We start from the raw sequence: 15,272 nt of genomic DNA on the forward strand, positions 1-15,272 counted from the left end.
CTTTGATAGCTTAACCGCCATTATTTAGCTAAGGAACGTTTCTTGTTCTTATATATTACCAGTATATGTTTCTAACACTTCTCATTGTCGGAAACTATGTGTTGGTTCAGTTGATTAATCCAGCTTATATATAGCTCAAATTTCTAAACCAGTTGTTCTTCCCACTTCAATACATCTCTTCTTCCTTTGCGCAGAAATTGAATTCAGTTTAGAACGACTGTGAGGGTTGATTCGATCGATCATTCAAAATCGTTTATGACAGCATTAGATAAGTTGAATTGACAGCATAAACTGAAGGCTATACATAGTAGGCATTGCACTTGGTAGGTGGTTCAGCAAACAACCCATGTGCTAATTTCATGTTCCTTTTCATTATCGAGTGCACTGTGGCTCTCAAACCCTTTCAATATCACGTTTGCATTAGAACTCACAAATGAGGAAGTAACAGATGCTCTAGTATTAGGTGCTGCTAGGGGCTTACTCTCATGCCTGTTCTTAATGGTATTTGCTATTCTCGGAGAAGAGGCTTCTCTATATACAAACTGGTTGATCATATATAGCCACCAGTAAAACAATCTTGAAAACCATTTTAATCTCCTTCAAGGCAAAGGTAGCCTTCTATAGCACAGTAAGTATTAGTCTAACATCACAGAAACCACAGAGAGAGAGAGAGAAAAGAAGAAATTTTTTCCTATTTACATTGATGGAGATCAGCTCAATTTATAGATTACAGAGAGATTAAACCGAAGAGAGGATAGTATTTGCTATTTCTGGAGAAGAGGCTTCTCTATATACAAACTGGTTGATCATATATAGCCACCAGTAAAACAATCCTGAAAACCATTTTAATCTCCTTCAAGGCAAAGGTCAATATTAGTCTAACATCACAGAAACCAGTAAGAGAGAGAGAGAGAGAGAGAAGAAGAAAATCTTTCATATTTTCATTGATGGAGATGAGCTCAATTTATAGATTACAGAGAGATTAAACCGAAGAGAGGATAAGAGTTCTCCTTGAGCATCGGTATTATAGTAAGATACGTATCTTTTAAGGTTACGTTCTATCCTTTATCTCTATTAGGAGAGAGAGAGAGAGAGAGAGAGACTGATAGAGAGCAGTACCTCTTGTTTATCAACAGTTTCGTTAGTGTCAAGGATACAACCTACACTTCTGAGAAGAAATGCTTTAAGTAACTCTTACTGAGCTTCTCTGCACTCGGGTAGAAACAGCTTTTCGTTCCATGAGAACTTGGCTTAGAGACGTAGCAACGTTGTCACTTATATTTCCATCTGCATTTGCACAATCATGAACTTTGATCCTACACCTGCATAAAGAAGATACTTGAGATTCCAACAGCTGTGAGAAGCTCTTACAGTACTAATTTCCATCAAAACCGAGAGAGTTTGTTTTGCAAGAAGCAGTGAAGACATGTGTTGATTTATGTCCTTTTCATAGTCAAATAAAGCTTTCCATCTACCCTTTTAATTCATCACGTTGCTTGAGAACACTGATCAGAGAAGTGCGAGTTGCTTATTATGGTATATTGAGCTGTTACCTTTACTATTCATAGTCAAGACGATCAAATAATTAGCAACCTCGATGAACACTACAAGTATTTCTCCCTCTTATCGGTTATTTCAGGCATTGACAGGCTTCTATTCCAATAACTATCCTAAATGGTAGTGGTAGCTAACACATGCTACAGTAACTAGGAGTTCTGAATTTGTTTCAGTGATTAAGCCATTTCTGGGTCTTTACTTTTCTTACTGTTCATCCAAGAACGCCTCTGAAGGTCAAAAACCGAGCAAGAAGTACTTTATATGCTTGAAAACCACCCTGATCTATATAATTTCACAGAAAAAAGTATCTTGAAGGAATTAAGATTCTTGGTCTTAACTTAAAAACTTATTAGCCACTCAAATTCCAAAAAGTTTTTTTACTCTATATCCATTTTGAGTTGCAATCTATATCACAATAAAGTATGTCTCTAATTTTAGTGAACATAATTAAGGTTATCGAAAAGCTTTCGGCACAAATTATGGTCGAGGAATACACATCAAGATGCAAAGAATTCGGTTTCCTGAAGTGAGAAAAAATACCGCTTTAGTATTGTGCCTTCATCTTTTCGAACACATTCGCTTTGGTAGGATAACCACAGTTGAAAATTTTTAAATGTTTCCTAATAAAATTTCTTATATCACTCTTAACTGCATTATGGTGAGTGCTTCTACAAACTCTTATATATGGGGGTTGATATCTCTATGTAATAAAAGGAACATAAAATATATCATAATTATAACTCATGTCACTCACTCACTCAGTTACAATAGATGCTACTCATACTACTTCAACATAAGGCAATATGGTTAAGGGTGGGCAAGGATCGGATTCGGGTCTAGTTTTTGAGAACCTAAATCCGATCCCAAAACCTAAACACCATCTCGGCAACTTTGGTCCCTATTCTTGTTTCAACCTCAACTTGTTCCTAGTTCAACCCATGGTCTAATCTACTATTTATTTATTTCATATTATAAAACTTATAAATAATAATATGAAAAAATATTATATTGTATAAATAAATAATAAGAATAAATATACCTAAAACTAAAAATTCTCTTTTTATTTTAAATATATAATTATAATTTTAAAAATGATATATAAGTCTAATAGGCTAGGTTAGACTTATGGTGAGGCCAGGTTTAGTAAAACTCATTCCCAACCCAAAGTTTTCAAGTTAGGTTGAAGTAAAAGTCCAAAATTGGCAAGTTCTTGGCACATCTATCATTTATTGCTTGCCTCGTGAAGCTAATGGTGGAGAGGTGATGTTAGTGTGTAGGGAATGTTGATGGTGAAAGTATTTCACTAGCGAAATTCACAACAATTCGTTAGTGAATTACCTAGTGAATTCACTTTGGCTCGTTCTTATGAAAAATGAGCGACAGTAGAATTCCTTCCCTTTAATGAATTCTCTCTCTCCTGCAACCTGCATCTTCTTGCCCTCGCTCACCCTGTATTTGTCTCTCCTCTCACTGTTCTTTCCATTGCACTTTTCATTGTACACACTAACACAAAAATAATACTCTCTAAGGAAAATAGATCACCTTGGAATTCACTTTCATTTTTCCTAGGTGATCTACTTTGCAAGTAGACTTCAGACTGATTTCATTCACAATTCTCATTTAAGATCCCTCCTTTAAACCAACAAAACCTAAGGGCAGCAAGAATGGCATGGGGTCACCATAGGGACCTGCATGGATTCCTTCTGATTCGGGTTCCACCATGACGATTATTAAGCCCATAATAAACCGGGCTTTTCTGCAAATTAGTGAGGCAATCATACATCGAAACCAAGATTTTCTGCCACAATAACCTAGAATACTGGGACTTATCAACACAGAGAACTGCTCTCTCATATTGGAGCAACAACCATGTCTTGCATTACTCAAATATAAATATAAATTTAACAATATATTGGAAATACCTAACATCTCAAAAATTGTGAATCTCTTTATTTGAAGGAGAAAACACCATCTCTACATCCCTTAAAAATGGTGATTGACAGATTAGTCGAAGTTTAATCGCAAAGTAATGTCTCCCGAGTAGCATTTCCTGTTGTTGGATTTACCCTAGAAGACAAGGAAGCCATAGAACCAAGCCAGATATTGATGTCATTAAAATGTAACAACTAAAAAAACAGAACAAATCAAGTAATCGACATTTTTTACTTATAAACCTTACCCATCAGCATCTTTACAAAGGTATTCACGCTGGTCTCCTCTCAAAGGTACATCTGTGAAGTCTTAGGGCATGCAATAAGAAAATTGTCAAATTCCACAGGCAGAGAGAGGTGATGATCTGCGAAACTTAATATAAGACAGCAAGTATGCCTATACCTGCGCCAGTTATTTTGGCTCCCCTGAAGGAAGTGTTTCCTGTAGCAAGTGCCCCCTCTAGGTTTGCATTGGTTAAATTTGCCTGCATAGTCATTGGAAAGGTGAATAAGAGAATTGACAAAAGATACCTCTCTTTCACCCCTTAAGTTTAAATTTGAACTTAGCAGTACTACTTTGGTTTCAGTTAGTGCACAGTACTTAAAGTCCATAAACTGATTAACTAAAACATCACAAGTGAATTGTGGATGAAACTGATTTGTTCAGTCCCCTGGGGATCTAACTCCAATGAAGCGAAGGTTTGGTCTCAACACACAGGGTGTGCATTGGCTTGGAAGACCCCCATTGAAGAGTCTCAATAAGGAAGACGAAGATAGCCAAGAAACTTTAGTAACTGGATGGGTGGCCATTGCAAACAGCGTTGCCAAAGTGGGCAAAGCATTTTGGTAAGACATGAAGGCCATCAACTGCAATCATATAAATTTCTAACCTATAAAATTTTTGGACAATGACTGAAGCATCCAATGCAAGGTTTCTCCCACCAGGACTGAGGGACCCAACTTGGGGACCATGAAAATAGATCAGGATCACCCAAATAGGGTTTGAGCCTCCCAGGTCCAGACACCAGACTCCAGGTGAGTAGAGGTGACTTAAGCATTTATGTAGGGAAAGTAAATTGACTCCTAGGCCTGACCTGCCTCCTCCCAATGCAGGTCAACATGGCCAAGTCACGGGTTGACCCCTTAAGAGTTGCAAAACCATTATCTGATGACCTTCAGTTTATAGGCATGGGATGTTACTTGAAGGAATGACAAATGTAGGGCAGTAAAGTTCATCTTTGACAAAACCCAGCATCATAATAAAAGGAAAAGCAACAAAATTTAAAGACCGAAATAAAAGTAGCACAAGAGTATTGATTAGTGGAAATTGAAGAAAACATATGCAGTTGATCAGGCTAATGCCCACTAGAATTGAAAGCACCTTTGTTATGTTTGCCAGTGATAAATCTGCTCCTCTCAGATCAGCATCAGAAAGATTGGCACCTGCACATCTTACAAGAATGCTGTATTACTTCAAAATGACATTAAGAAAAACCCAGTTCTGTTGCATCAAAAGACTGTTAAAATGTTTTATTCTAAGAATATCTACGATTCTAATTAATAATTTTGAATAATTTTTAAAACACCAAACTAATATAAAACCTTAAACTGAAGTAGAAGCAGTGGAAAAAAATACCTGTTAAATCAGCATCAAAGAAACTAGCACCCAGTAGCTTTGCGCCCTTAAAGTTGGCTTGGCGTAGGATTGACTGGGAGATTCCAAAAAAATAACAAATCTTAGGAATTTGTGTCTTTTGCTAACACAAAGCATAATTTAATAAAGTGTGATCAGTAATTCTTATACTATGTGGCCTACTAGTGGCAAAGGTCAAGCAGGAATAAGATTACGATTGTACCAAATGTCATACCGTTTTAAAGTCCTGTTTGATCAGACTCTTCCCACTGAAATCTTTTCCAGTAAGATCCTGTCCCCTGGTAACTTCAGAGCCGTACGGGCCTCCTCCCTTCACAAAAATGACAATGAAAATCTAGAAATGCAGAACTTAAAACAGAGAAACTACAAATACTTAATCATGATTCACTTTAACAACAATGAGAAATTGGACATGGGCCTCATGCAAAACTATAAGTTCAGTATTGAGAATTCAGCACGTCAAAGGGTTGTGGAAGGTCAAATTTTACATCTACATAGAGGAGGCGACTTAGTCAACAAGGTATTCACAAATACAAAGTTCCAGACCAGAAGCTAATTCACTAACCAATGAATCTCGACACACAAGAATGATGCCTACCATTGTCAAAGTGTTGTTTCTTTTCGCTATCTTGTGACGTTTATTAATTTCAAAAGAAAAATGAATACCTTGAAGGCAGCAGCAGGATCAGCGAAGCAGAGGGACGCCCCAACCGCAGCAAGAAGACCCACCTGAGCGACGCATAACCCCAAAGACGTAAATAGTTTCTCTGGATTTTCGACAATTTGCAAAGAGCCCTGTAAATGCAAGCCAAGTTCATCAAAATGCCAGACCAAAATTAAGGAATAATCATCCCAAAAAAGGAGAGGATTATTACAGGCTGTTGTTCTCGAAGCGTAACATGGGGACGACGAGAGCCCGACGCTTTGATGGTCCGAAGAGATTTAAAGGAGGGAAACCAATTGGGCGCAGGCTTGGAAAGAAGGGGCGACACGTTGAGAGCAGGAGCCATGGCGGCACTCATACAGGCGAAGCCAAGTGTCTATTTTCCCTTATCCGAAAAAAATTGCTAAAGCCTGGGTCCCGCTTCCAAGATTTCCTGCACGAGCGCCGCGTGCGTAATCTGCGAAAGTGGGTTCCCTAAGGTAGACGTCAAAATTATTTTAATAAATAATTTTAAAAAAATTAATTAATTTGAATTTCTTCTAGAAATTTTATTTATATAAATTTGTTGACAGAGATGCATGGCTGAGGATAGTCTGAAGGATAGATCGGAGCTCTAGTTGTCTTTCCTTCAGCTCTCACTATTCAGCATTTAGTTCATCCATGGCTTCCTCAAACCTCTGGAGTCGATCGGAGGATGAAGAGGCGGCGTCGGTGCCCTTCCTCTTGACAAACTCGTATTGATCTCCTTGAGACAGGTTCAGGCTTTTTCCTGAATGGGAGTCTTCTATGGGGATCCATCGACCTCTCCACTTGTCAAATCTGAATTTGCCAACTTTGGTTTCCCCTATGCTCATCATCTTCATTATCTCGACGTTCTCCTCATCAGTGATTCAACTCTGAAGTTGTTGCACTAATGGAAATCTGTCAGCTCATGAGCTAATGCCCATAAAGTAGCTGAAGTCTATTACCGTGTGCTGTGTAATCCCCCATAGCCAAAAAAATTCCATCGTGAAAATGTTCCCTTCCTCTGATTGAGGATGTGGGTCACAATCTCCATAACAAAACGTAATAACTCCATACCGAACTACATGATCTTGATCTCGTACGAGCTATCGACTGCCTGGCCTAACACTAAGGAATCATACCAAGAGGCTTTCTCCTTCCCCTACTTCTTGAATCTTGCCAGTTTGATAGGTGAAATGCAATATATTTTCAGCTAAAACTCTATATTTTTCTAAAAATTCCAATCAGGGATGGCTAAACGGTGCCGTTTTCTGTATGGAATCAAAAGAATACCTTGTTTGTTCTTACTTTTGTCAGTCTCAATATGGAAGATGATGAGCAACAACTGATTGGTGAGCGATTCTCTGTAGTTCTTCCATTTCTTGCAGTATAACCAAATTGGACACAACATCATGGACTCCATTTTGCAGACATCTGTGACGGGTTTATTGCAGATTACTAATCAGCAGCCAACTTCCTGAACACAACTTTCTTATACGGGATGACATCTCATGGATGTTTTCCTCAAGAAGGTGGAGATCGATCAGAAGAAGCTGAAACTCATCACTGTCCAGACGAAGTGTCCAAACATCGTTACCAAGATGAGATGACCGATAAAAGACAAACCAATTTCTCAAACAGTTCTGTATAATAGATTGACTGAAGCCATTACTGTCAACAAGAAGAATGCCATTATTTTGTAATAGGGAGAGGCCACTTTTTTTACCGTATTTTGGCCTATTAAGAGCTCCCTCTGATCTTCTGAGGGAATCTGATTGTCAAGCTCATTTTTCTATCCTGACTCAAGCTTGGAGAGGCTGATCACTCATCCTTCATGAGCTGCATGTAGAAAGAAAGCATTAGTTTATATATTTGGCCGTGCCAGCAGCTATTTGGAAAGGAAACCAGCATAACAAAACCCATACCCATATCTTTTGTGAGATTAGATTTTTATATTCTGAGAGGCAAACAGCTAAAGAATACCAAAAAGATGATTTAACTTGCATTAAATTGATCTCTTCAATTCACAACAAATAATATGGATGCAATAGAGGTGGTCATCCTAGAACTTAGTTGATATGTCTATAATGGTAAGTCTTCCCAAGTTCCATCGGTGCACCCAACACTCAACACCTGCAGAACACACATATAAAGGCCCCAAAATTTGTCCACAATCTAACAGGTCAGACTAGATTCCTGCTATGAGTGTCACATCCTCACAGAATTCTCCCAAAAATATGCTGCATAATTTCTCTTTGAAAGTAAAGTTTGACATTATTTGCTTGTAAGAGCTATCATGGTGATTTGCCTATAGCAGTAGTCCCATCTTGACCTGGATTTCCGAACATCAGGTGTGAGAAATCTGTGAACTTGTTTTATATTTCCAAACGAGTGCAAGACCAGTCATGTGACATATAGCATGTGCAATTGGCACAAGAGACTCTTTTAAGGATGACAAGACATCATAGATAAATTGTGTCTATGTAATACACTCTCACTAAAGTACACAGAAAACTAACAGAATTTAACAAACACAGGAACATTATATATTCCCACTTCTTGGTGGGAACAAACTTATATCAAGAGATTCAAGACAATCAACAACGATCTAAATCAGGAAAATGGCAAAATGGCAAGCTCATGTGACCTAAAAAAGTATGATATCAACACTAAATAGATTGCTCTAATCAAATAAACGACTAGGGTCATCACCACTTCAACAAACAAAAAAAAAAAAAAAAAAGACTAGGGATATGACGGTTACTAAGTTAATATTTGTCATAAATTGGTGTGCTAATCAGTACAAAATTCTTGCGGCTTTTGTGCTCACTTTTTCTCTTCTGCTGTCTGGCAACAAATAAGATTCCACTGGATAAGAAAACGGGCAAAAAAAAAAAAAAAAAAGAACTACAGTTTAGGGGTTAGGGTGAGGTGGGAAAACTACCCGGCATTTATGTTATACAAAGCACTAAAAATACATTATTTTTAACATATTATAATTTATATAAAGCTTCATTTTTAGTGGATATATTAAACTTACTTATCTCAACGATTATTGTTTTTAACGTGTTAAGAAATCTACAAATCCTCAGTAACTAAAGAGATCAATTAAAAGTTATTAGTTTGAAAAGCAAACATGAGCTCACCGTACTGTGGTTTTGGAAGTGAGAAATGGGGCTAAGTTTAAAACCCACATCATAGAATGGGGTAAGGTTGATTGGTTTGAAACAACGACCTGGAACCTGCCCTGCTGCCATTCCAAAAAAGGAAATAAGATAAAACAAAATTAAAAAGAAGAATAGGCTCCAGAAGAAAAATGGTAAGAGTGGTCTAGAAATGACCACACATGATATCAGGTTGAAGATCAGTTAGTAGATTGTATACAAATGCATATGCTAACAGCTGAAAGTAGGAAATATGAAAATACTAATATTTAGCTTGATGGACTCAAAACTGATTATTTAGTAATTGCCAAAACTCTGGGTGGAACCATTAATGCAAAGTCAGTCCTAAGAGCAATAGTGGGGCTAGGGAGAGACTCAAAGGGATTGGACTCATCATGAAGGTTAGGAAGTTGCTCTTAGTTATGATCACTTGGATTTCCATACCCTTCGAAGATCTGCACCAAAACATTGCAAAACCCTGTCCTAGACAGGATGTTCTAACTTCAATGCTAATGCCCAATGGTGCAAGGGCAAGAACAGGTAGGCATAAAAACTTGAGTTTGTAAGTTATGCACTAGATTGTCCCACCTAACAGAGATTACCCATAGATTTCACGAATTCATTGGTCAATGCAAACTTTATGGTGGCTTGTGCCTTGTTGACAAATTCTGTCAACATCCTGGCCATGACATTTGAAGGTAGCATTTCCAGCAGAAGAATGCATGTAAAAATGACACTAAGAAATATACACTTTAGTAAACAAGTAAAAAAAAAAATACAAGTAAAAATATCAAGATAAATGATTAAGAGTTGGTTATATAAAAACTCTTATGCAGAGGTTTTAAGTTCTATCCTACTTGTTTCTACACAAAGACACGAATATGACATCTTATACCTTAAGAGTGACTTGAACTCAAAGATCTTAAATTAAGAAACCCTCTACATGGGCCATTCAGGTAAAGGCTCCACCCACTGAGAGGTTTTAATCACTACTAAGTTAGCATCTTGTGCAATCCTTCATCTATTTGAACCACCAAAATTAGTTAATAGTCACATTTTTGGTAAGATTAAGCTCAGGAGAGAGACAACCAACAAGAACCACAAAGTATATGGACAGGATGTCCGGATTTACAGAAAATACAATGATCAAAGCAGAAAATCACACGTTTCAAGAAATCATTCATGGCATCCTATTTTCTTAATTTCATCATCCCATTGAATTTAACAAGGGAAAAGATAGGAAAGAAAATTGAAATTCATGTTAGCCTGCATAGTATTGCAGATCTTCTGAATGATCATTGCATCCATAAGATCATTCACACTTCCTTCCGCTTTATTTCAGGATCACCAAGACTAGATGTTTAAACTAAATGAATACTATTAGTAGGAATAATCTCAAATAGATATAATGTCAAGAATAATCCTATGGTTATTAGTTGGGAAAAGGCTTATTTAACTTCAGCTAGTCATTTTGGGATGGACTTGGGCCAAACTTCAACAAAGTACTCAAGTAGGTCTTAGTTGAGAAAAGGCATCCTAATTTGAGCTAGTCGTTTTGGAATGAACCTGGACCCAACTTTAACAAACATCAATAGATTTTTTAATGATCTCTCGGCTTTTTAGTGAACTATTCATAGTATACATTTTCTTTAATTTGATGTCTTTTGTTGACAATGTCATCAATCTTTCATGGCTTTCTCAAATTCAATTCCTCGCTTCCTATTAAGGAAAACCCTTTTAACACATTCCACCATCCACAAACACCTTACCTATGACCTCAGATCTATTGACCATCTGTCAAGACTCTCCTCTAATACTGACTTCACCATCCATACACTACGCCTCTCCAATTTCCCACAGAAAATGCATAGATAAGAACCAATATTGACAGACATGTATAGGAGTCAGACACAGAATATTAACTATCCAACTGGCAAGGTAACTTCATCATAGCCATATTAGATTTGCATTCTGCATAGGGATCCTACCTCAAAGATTTCTATTTCCAAATATCCCACATTGAATATTCTTAAAGAGAATAATGTGTAATTAGAAGGATAAAACTACCAAAAGAAAATAAAAATAAAAAAAGGGATCCAAGAATACTTCAGAATTGCACCTATTAATGAAAAAATAAGAGAAGATTGAGATGGATGGACATGTACAACATATATCTAATAAAGCACCAACTAAAAGCGTCTCATCATTACAACTGAATGGACCAATAAAAAGTGAACAAAGGATAATACTAACACGGATAAAATGAGTACTAAATAATTGAAAAGGGAAAAATCTAACAAATGATCTGAAATATGATTGTCAAGATGGTGGGACAGCTGACTCCAACTAAGTTGATGACTGCAAGGCAAACAAGCATTGTCTTGGTGTAGAGAACTCTCTTATTCAAATAAAGCAAAAAATAAAAAAAAATAAAAATGAAATCAAAGATTACAAAAAACCATGACAGAGAACAAGAACTCGTTATTCAATACAGCACAAACAACCAAATCAAGGATTACCAAAAACGTTGATAGAGAATAACAAGAATGCCTCAGGGATGTTTAGCACTGTGAAAGTCAAGTATTAGTGATCGTAAGCTCATAGTACAATTTGCAGAGGAATGACCATCTAGTGAGGACAAAGCAACCACACAAAAGCTTGATCTGCAAATTTTATTCCCAGATATTTGAAAGAATTGCAGGAAATAATGGTTTTCTTATGCAAGCAAATAGGTTCAGAACTGAATTCATAATGTACATCCAATTAAAGCATCAAACATGCAGAACAACACGAAAAAGTAATTTCAAAAGGGTCAACAATTGATAGAGAACTAGGGCTTCTCAAGTAATTTGTCTGAGCCAACTTTGGCACATTAAAAGACTAGATCCTTCAGTATCACATTTCCTACTCATTTGCATCAAGAGTTCAAACCAACTTCTTTTTTGTCACTTCTTACCTCAAATTTCAAATGAACAAATTCAATAGTCACAGCTCTTTGCCAGGGTGACTGCTTATCAAAGTCTCTCTGAGAACCACCATCCATATATACACTAAGAAAAACATCATCCTGATCTCTAGAGTCCAACAAACTTCTAGCCATGTGCAAGAGAAGTTGAAGAGTTCTCTTTTCATCCCCAACCACATGATCCTTCAGAAACTTCAAACTCAAAATTTACTTGGTGACAAGCACATAGAAGTTTCAAGATACTCACTACCTCTTTCATCATAGAGTAAATTATAAATGGGTGAGAGTCAAATTGAAATTTACCCTCTTCCAAATTGCAAACACCAGAAACATCTGCAGCAAGTGTAGACAAAAACATGCTGAGTTTCACCATGTGTTCTACTATACTTCGCTGTTCACCTCTTAAATCTTCCTGTTGCAGAACTGATAGAACTGCGGCAACCGAACCCACCTCCCTGCTTATCACTCTTTGAAATGAATAACTGGCCCGGCTAGCCATCAAAGCCTCACGCCTTGCTCTTTCAAGAGCCAAATTTTGCTCCATGAGCTTTCTTTCATATGCAGGGAATCCTCCAAAACTGCAGCATGGGAGAGAGCAACAGCCACCTGGTCTGCAATAACTTCCACCAGCTCAAGATCATGTGGAATCCATTCTCGAGCCCCATCCGAGGGCAGCACCAATACAAGCAGAGCATAGGGAGCATACACAAACTCAGGCATCCCACCCATAAAATTGGACACTCGTTATAGCGGTATCCGAACAGCTGTAGTTGGTTCAAACTCCCCAGACGGAAGCAACCGTGAATTGTGGCCTAGAATCCTAACACCGGCGGTACCAATCACCTTCGTCACATCGGGATCATTGAGCGGTATAAAGGCCGGGCGCGACAGGCTGACTGCCTGTTTCAATTCGTGGGTAAGAGTGAGGCCCGTGTTCGAGTCGTCGGGTATCCACACTGCGCAATTCTCCAGGAATAAAACCTTGGAGAGCTGAACTAGGGTGGTGTAGAGAATCGTGTGTCGGTCGAGTGACCGGCGGATCTCCTACGTGAGCATCCGAACGTGCAATCTAGCCTCCTCCTGTCGTTTCATCATTTCAACCTCACGATTGAACTCGCGAGTCTTCTTCCTCAACAGCCCCTTTTCACCATCACCCTCAACATTTGAGGAATTAGGGTTAGCAAGGTAATCGAGGTGGCCAAGGAGACCAAGGCAGTGAGGAACTTGAGGACAGTGAGAGAGAGCATGACCCGGAAGCTGTGAAGCTCGTAAGTCCATACCGCGACGAAGTGCGTCAAGCCACAGAGAACGATAAAGGCGCCGAATTGGAGAAGGATTCACCAAAAAGGAAAGATGGTGGAGCAAGGGCAATGAGAAAATCGCTGATTTTCTGGCACTGCAAGATGCTTTCGACCCTCCAAAAGCTGAAATCGTCGCAGGGGCAAGACGACGACGACATGCTTGATGAAATGCGGGAGAGTGGGGGGACCTTTCGTCATTAGACCTTCAATGACAGGAGGGATCCTTTGTCCCCCCATCACTATGCAATGAGAGGGAAGGTAAGACCCATGATCTCCCTTTTGATGTTTAAAAGAGAGATGAAGGGATGGTCACTGCTCCCCATTTTTATGTCACATATGAAGAATTCCCTTAATCAGATCTGATTGAATCTCAGTGTTTGAGGGGAGCAGCAAACCATGAAATAAGGGTTGTTTGGCAATGTCCAAGATCTCTCATGGCTACTTCTCAAACGATGGGCATTGATTGTATTTGGTTAATCTATTTTATTTATACTCGGTAATTGAGAGGAAGGAACATTTGTTTATTTTATTTTCTTTGGAAATGGAACAAATGTATGTGCACAAATGATGGGCATATTAAGGCCCTATTAGTGCATTTTTTTCCAGGAAAAGTAAGGAAAACCTTTCCACGAAGAAAAGTGTTTCCTAGATTCATTAGTGCCCCAATTTTCTAGGAAATGAATGTCTACCTAGAAAATCTTACCTGGAACCTTATTTTCTTTATCACATAATTGACTAATACTAAGTAAGTCATGCATCAACCCCTCAACGTAATATACATTAGATAAGAAAGAGGTTGAGTTACCGATTTTACCAATTTCTGTTATGGTCTCCAAAAGTTACATCAATACCATCTTTGGGATTGAGTTCAACGAACTTCTTCTAGTCACTGGTCATTGCCTCGTGTAACCGCTATCCAAAATCCAAATATTTTTCAATGACTTGGCTCGGAGACATACCTATACCATAAGAGATTTAACCCTTAGAGACTCATTTAAGGTTGGTTCCCTTTGGGATGACATTTGAGATGCTAGGTGATTTCAGCTTCCAAATTTGTTTGCCCAAGTTCTTTTGGGTTACCACAACTTTTTCGGTTGATTTGGGTACCCAAGTTTGTTTGATGTTATTTTCATTCTTTATTTTGTAAATGTGGCATAGTGACCCAATTCATTGTAATAGTGGCATCTAATGTAAGGAATGGGAGAGAACACATTTTTTTATTTTTTGTTCCTCCCAACCTTCCTTTTGGGTGTGGATTTGAGAGATAGAAGTTTGATTTGCTACTCTAAATCCAAACTCTTCTTCTCAAAATCAAGTCTATCACATGATAGTTTATCTATCAATCCACTTTGTCTTGAGGCATAAGTTACGTGGTTTTCATTTGCTTCCTTCAAGACATTTAGGTCATCCTTGAGCTTTACAATCTCGTGTAATTGAACATTGCATTTTTTTTTATACTTTTTTAGACTACGAATGGATTTTTCCAAAAGTAATTCAAGTTCTTGCTCATAGTCTGACTCGCTCACCTCTTCAAAAGTTGTAGACTCGTTATCATTGTCTTTGTTGGATTTAGGATCTCATGATCATAAAGTAAACGAGCAACACAATAGAAGTGGAAGTCGAGGAGAAGGAGAAAGAGAGAAGAAGAATGAGAGGGAAAGGAGAGAAGGAGAAGGAGAAGAAGAAAAAGAAGAGAGGGATGAGAGTTTGAGAGAAAGAAAGGGAAGGAGGATTAGGTTATGTGACATGCCTAATCCTCCCCCTCAATGTGTATTTATAATAATTGAGAACTCAATAATTACATCAATACCCTTTACCCTAAGAAGGGAGAAAAATGGACAAAAATTAAAGATAATTTACACCATGCCACTGTAGTTTGAACTTATCTTCCAACTCTCCCCCTAAATCAGAAAATTTTCTCGTATGAAGAGGCAATCAACCTCAATATATTTTGTTCTCTTATGGAATACTGGATTTGAAGCAATATGAATGGTCGTTTGGTTGTCACAATATAGTTCCATTGGGACTTCTTT

At 37.9% G+C, this 15,272-nt stretch overlaps 1 protein-coding gene across 3 annotated transcripts; it reads right to left on the reverse strand.

Moving 5' to 3' along the window:
- Window positions 1-3,345: 3,345 nt before the first annotated feature.
- On the reverse strand, window positions 3,346-13,392 carry LOC137966572 (thylakoid lumenal 15 kDa protein 1, chloroplastic). Of its 3 annotated transcripts, none has more exons than XM_068813239.1 (9): window positions 12,242-13,392; window positions 6,018-7,648; window positions 5,809-5,937; window positions 5,357-5,452; window positions 5,125-5,197; window positions 4,870-4,931; window positions 3,892-3,973; window positions 3,737-3,797; window positions 3,346-3,624 (listed from the first exon to the last, which is right to left on the reverse strand). In XM_068813239.1, exons 2-9 carry the CDS (start codon window positions 6,162-6,164, stop codon window positions 3,573-3,575), a joined length of 702 nt encoding a protein of 233 aa, XP_068669340.1. In that variant the 5' UTR covers window positions 6,165-7,648; window positions 12,242-13,392; the 3' UTR covers window positions 3,346-3,572. The 3 variants fall into 3 exon arrangements, with proteins under 3 accessions (XP_068669340.1, XP_068669341.1, XP_068669342.1); XM_068813240.1 differs by having other exon boundaries at window positions 11,930-13,392; XM_068813241.1 differs by lacking the exon at window positions 12,242-13,392 and adding an exon at window positions 8,956-9,045.
- Between the last annotated feature and the right edge of the window lie 1,880 nt (window positions 13,393-15,272).

Source organism: Aristolochia californica, unplaced genomic scaffold (assembly GCF_029961685.1).
Source record: "Aristolochia californica isolate CCGP_79_NKW_82.1479 unplaced genomic scaffold, dmAriCali1.0.hap1 SCAF_5, whole genome shotgun sequence".
Classification (NCBI taxonomy): domain Eukaryota; kingdom Viridiplantae; phylum Streptophyta; class Magnoliopsida; order Piperales; family Aristolochiaceae; genus Aristolochia; species Aristolochia californica.

Coding starts and splice junctions, on each gene's coding strand:
- LOC137966572 (XM_068813239.1), bottom strand. CDS start 6,164: ATGAGTGCCGCCATGGCTCCTGCTCTCAACGTGTCGCCCCTTCTTTCC. Junction 5,453..5,808: donor ATCCTGCTGCTGCCTTCAAG/GTATTCATTTTT, acceptor ATTTTTGTGAAG/GGAGGAGGCCCGTACGGCTC. Junction 5,198..5,356: donor TCAAACAGGACTTTAAAACG/GTATGACATTTG, acceptor GGAATCTCCCAG/TCAATCCTACGCCAAGCCAA.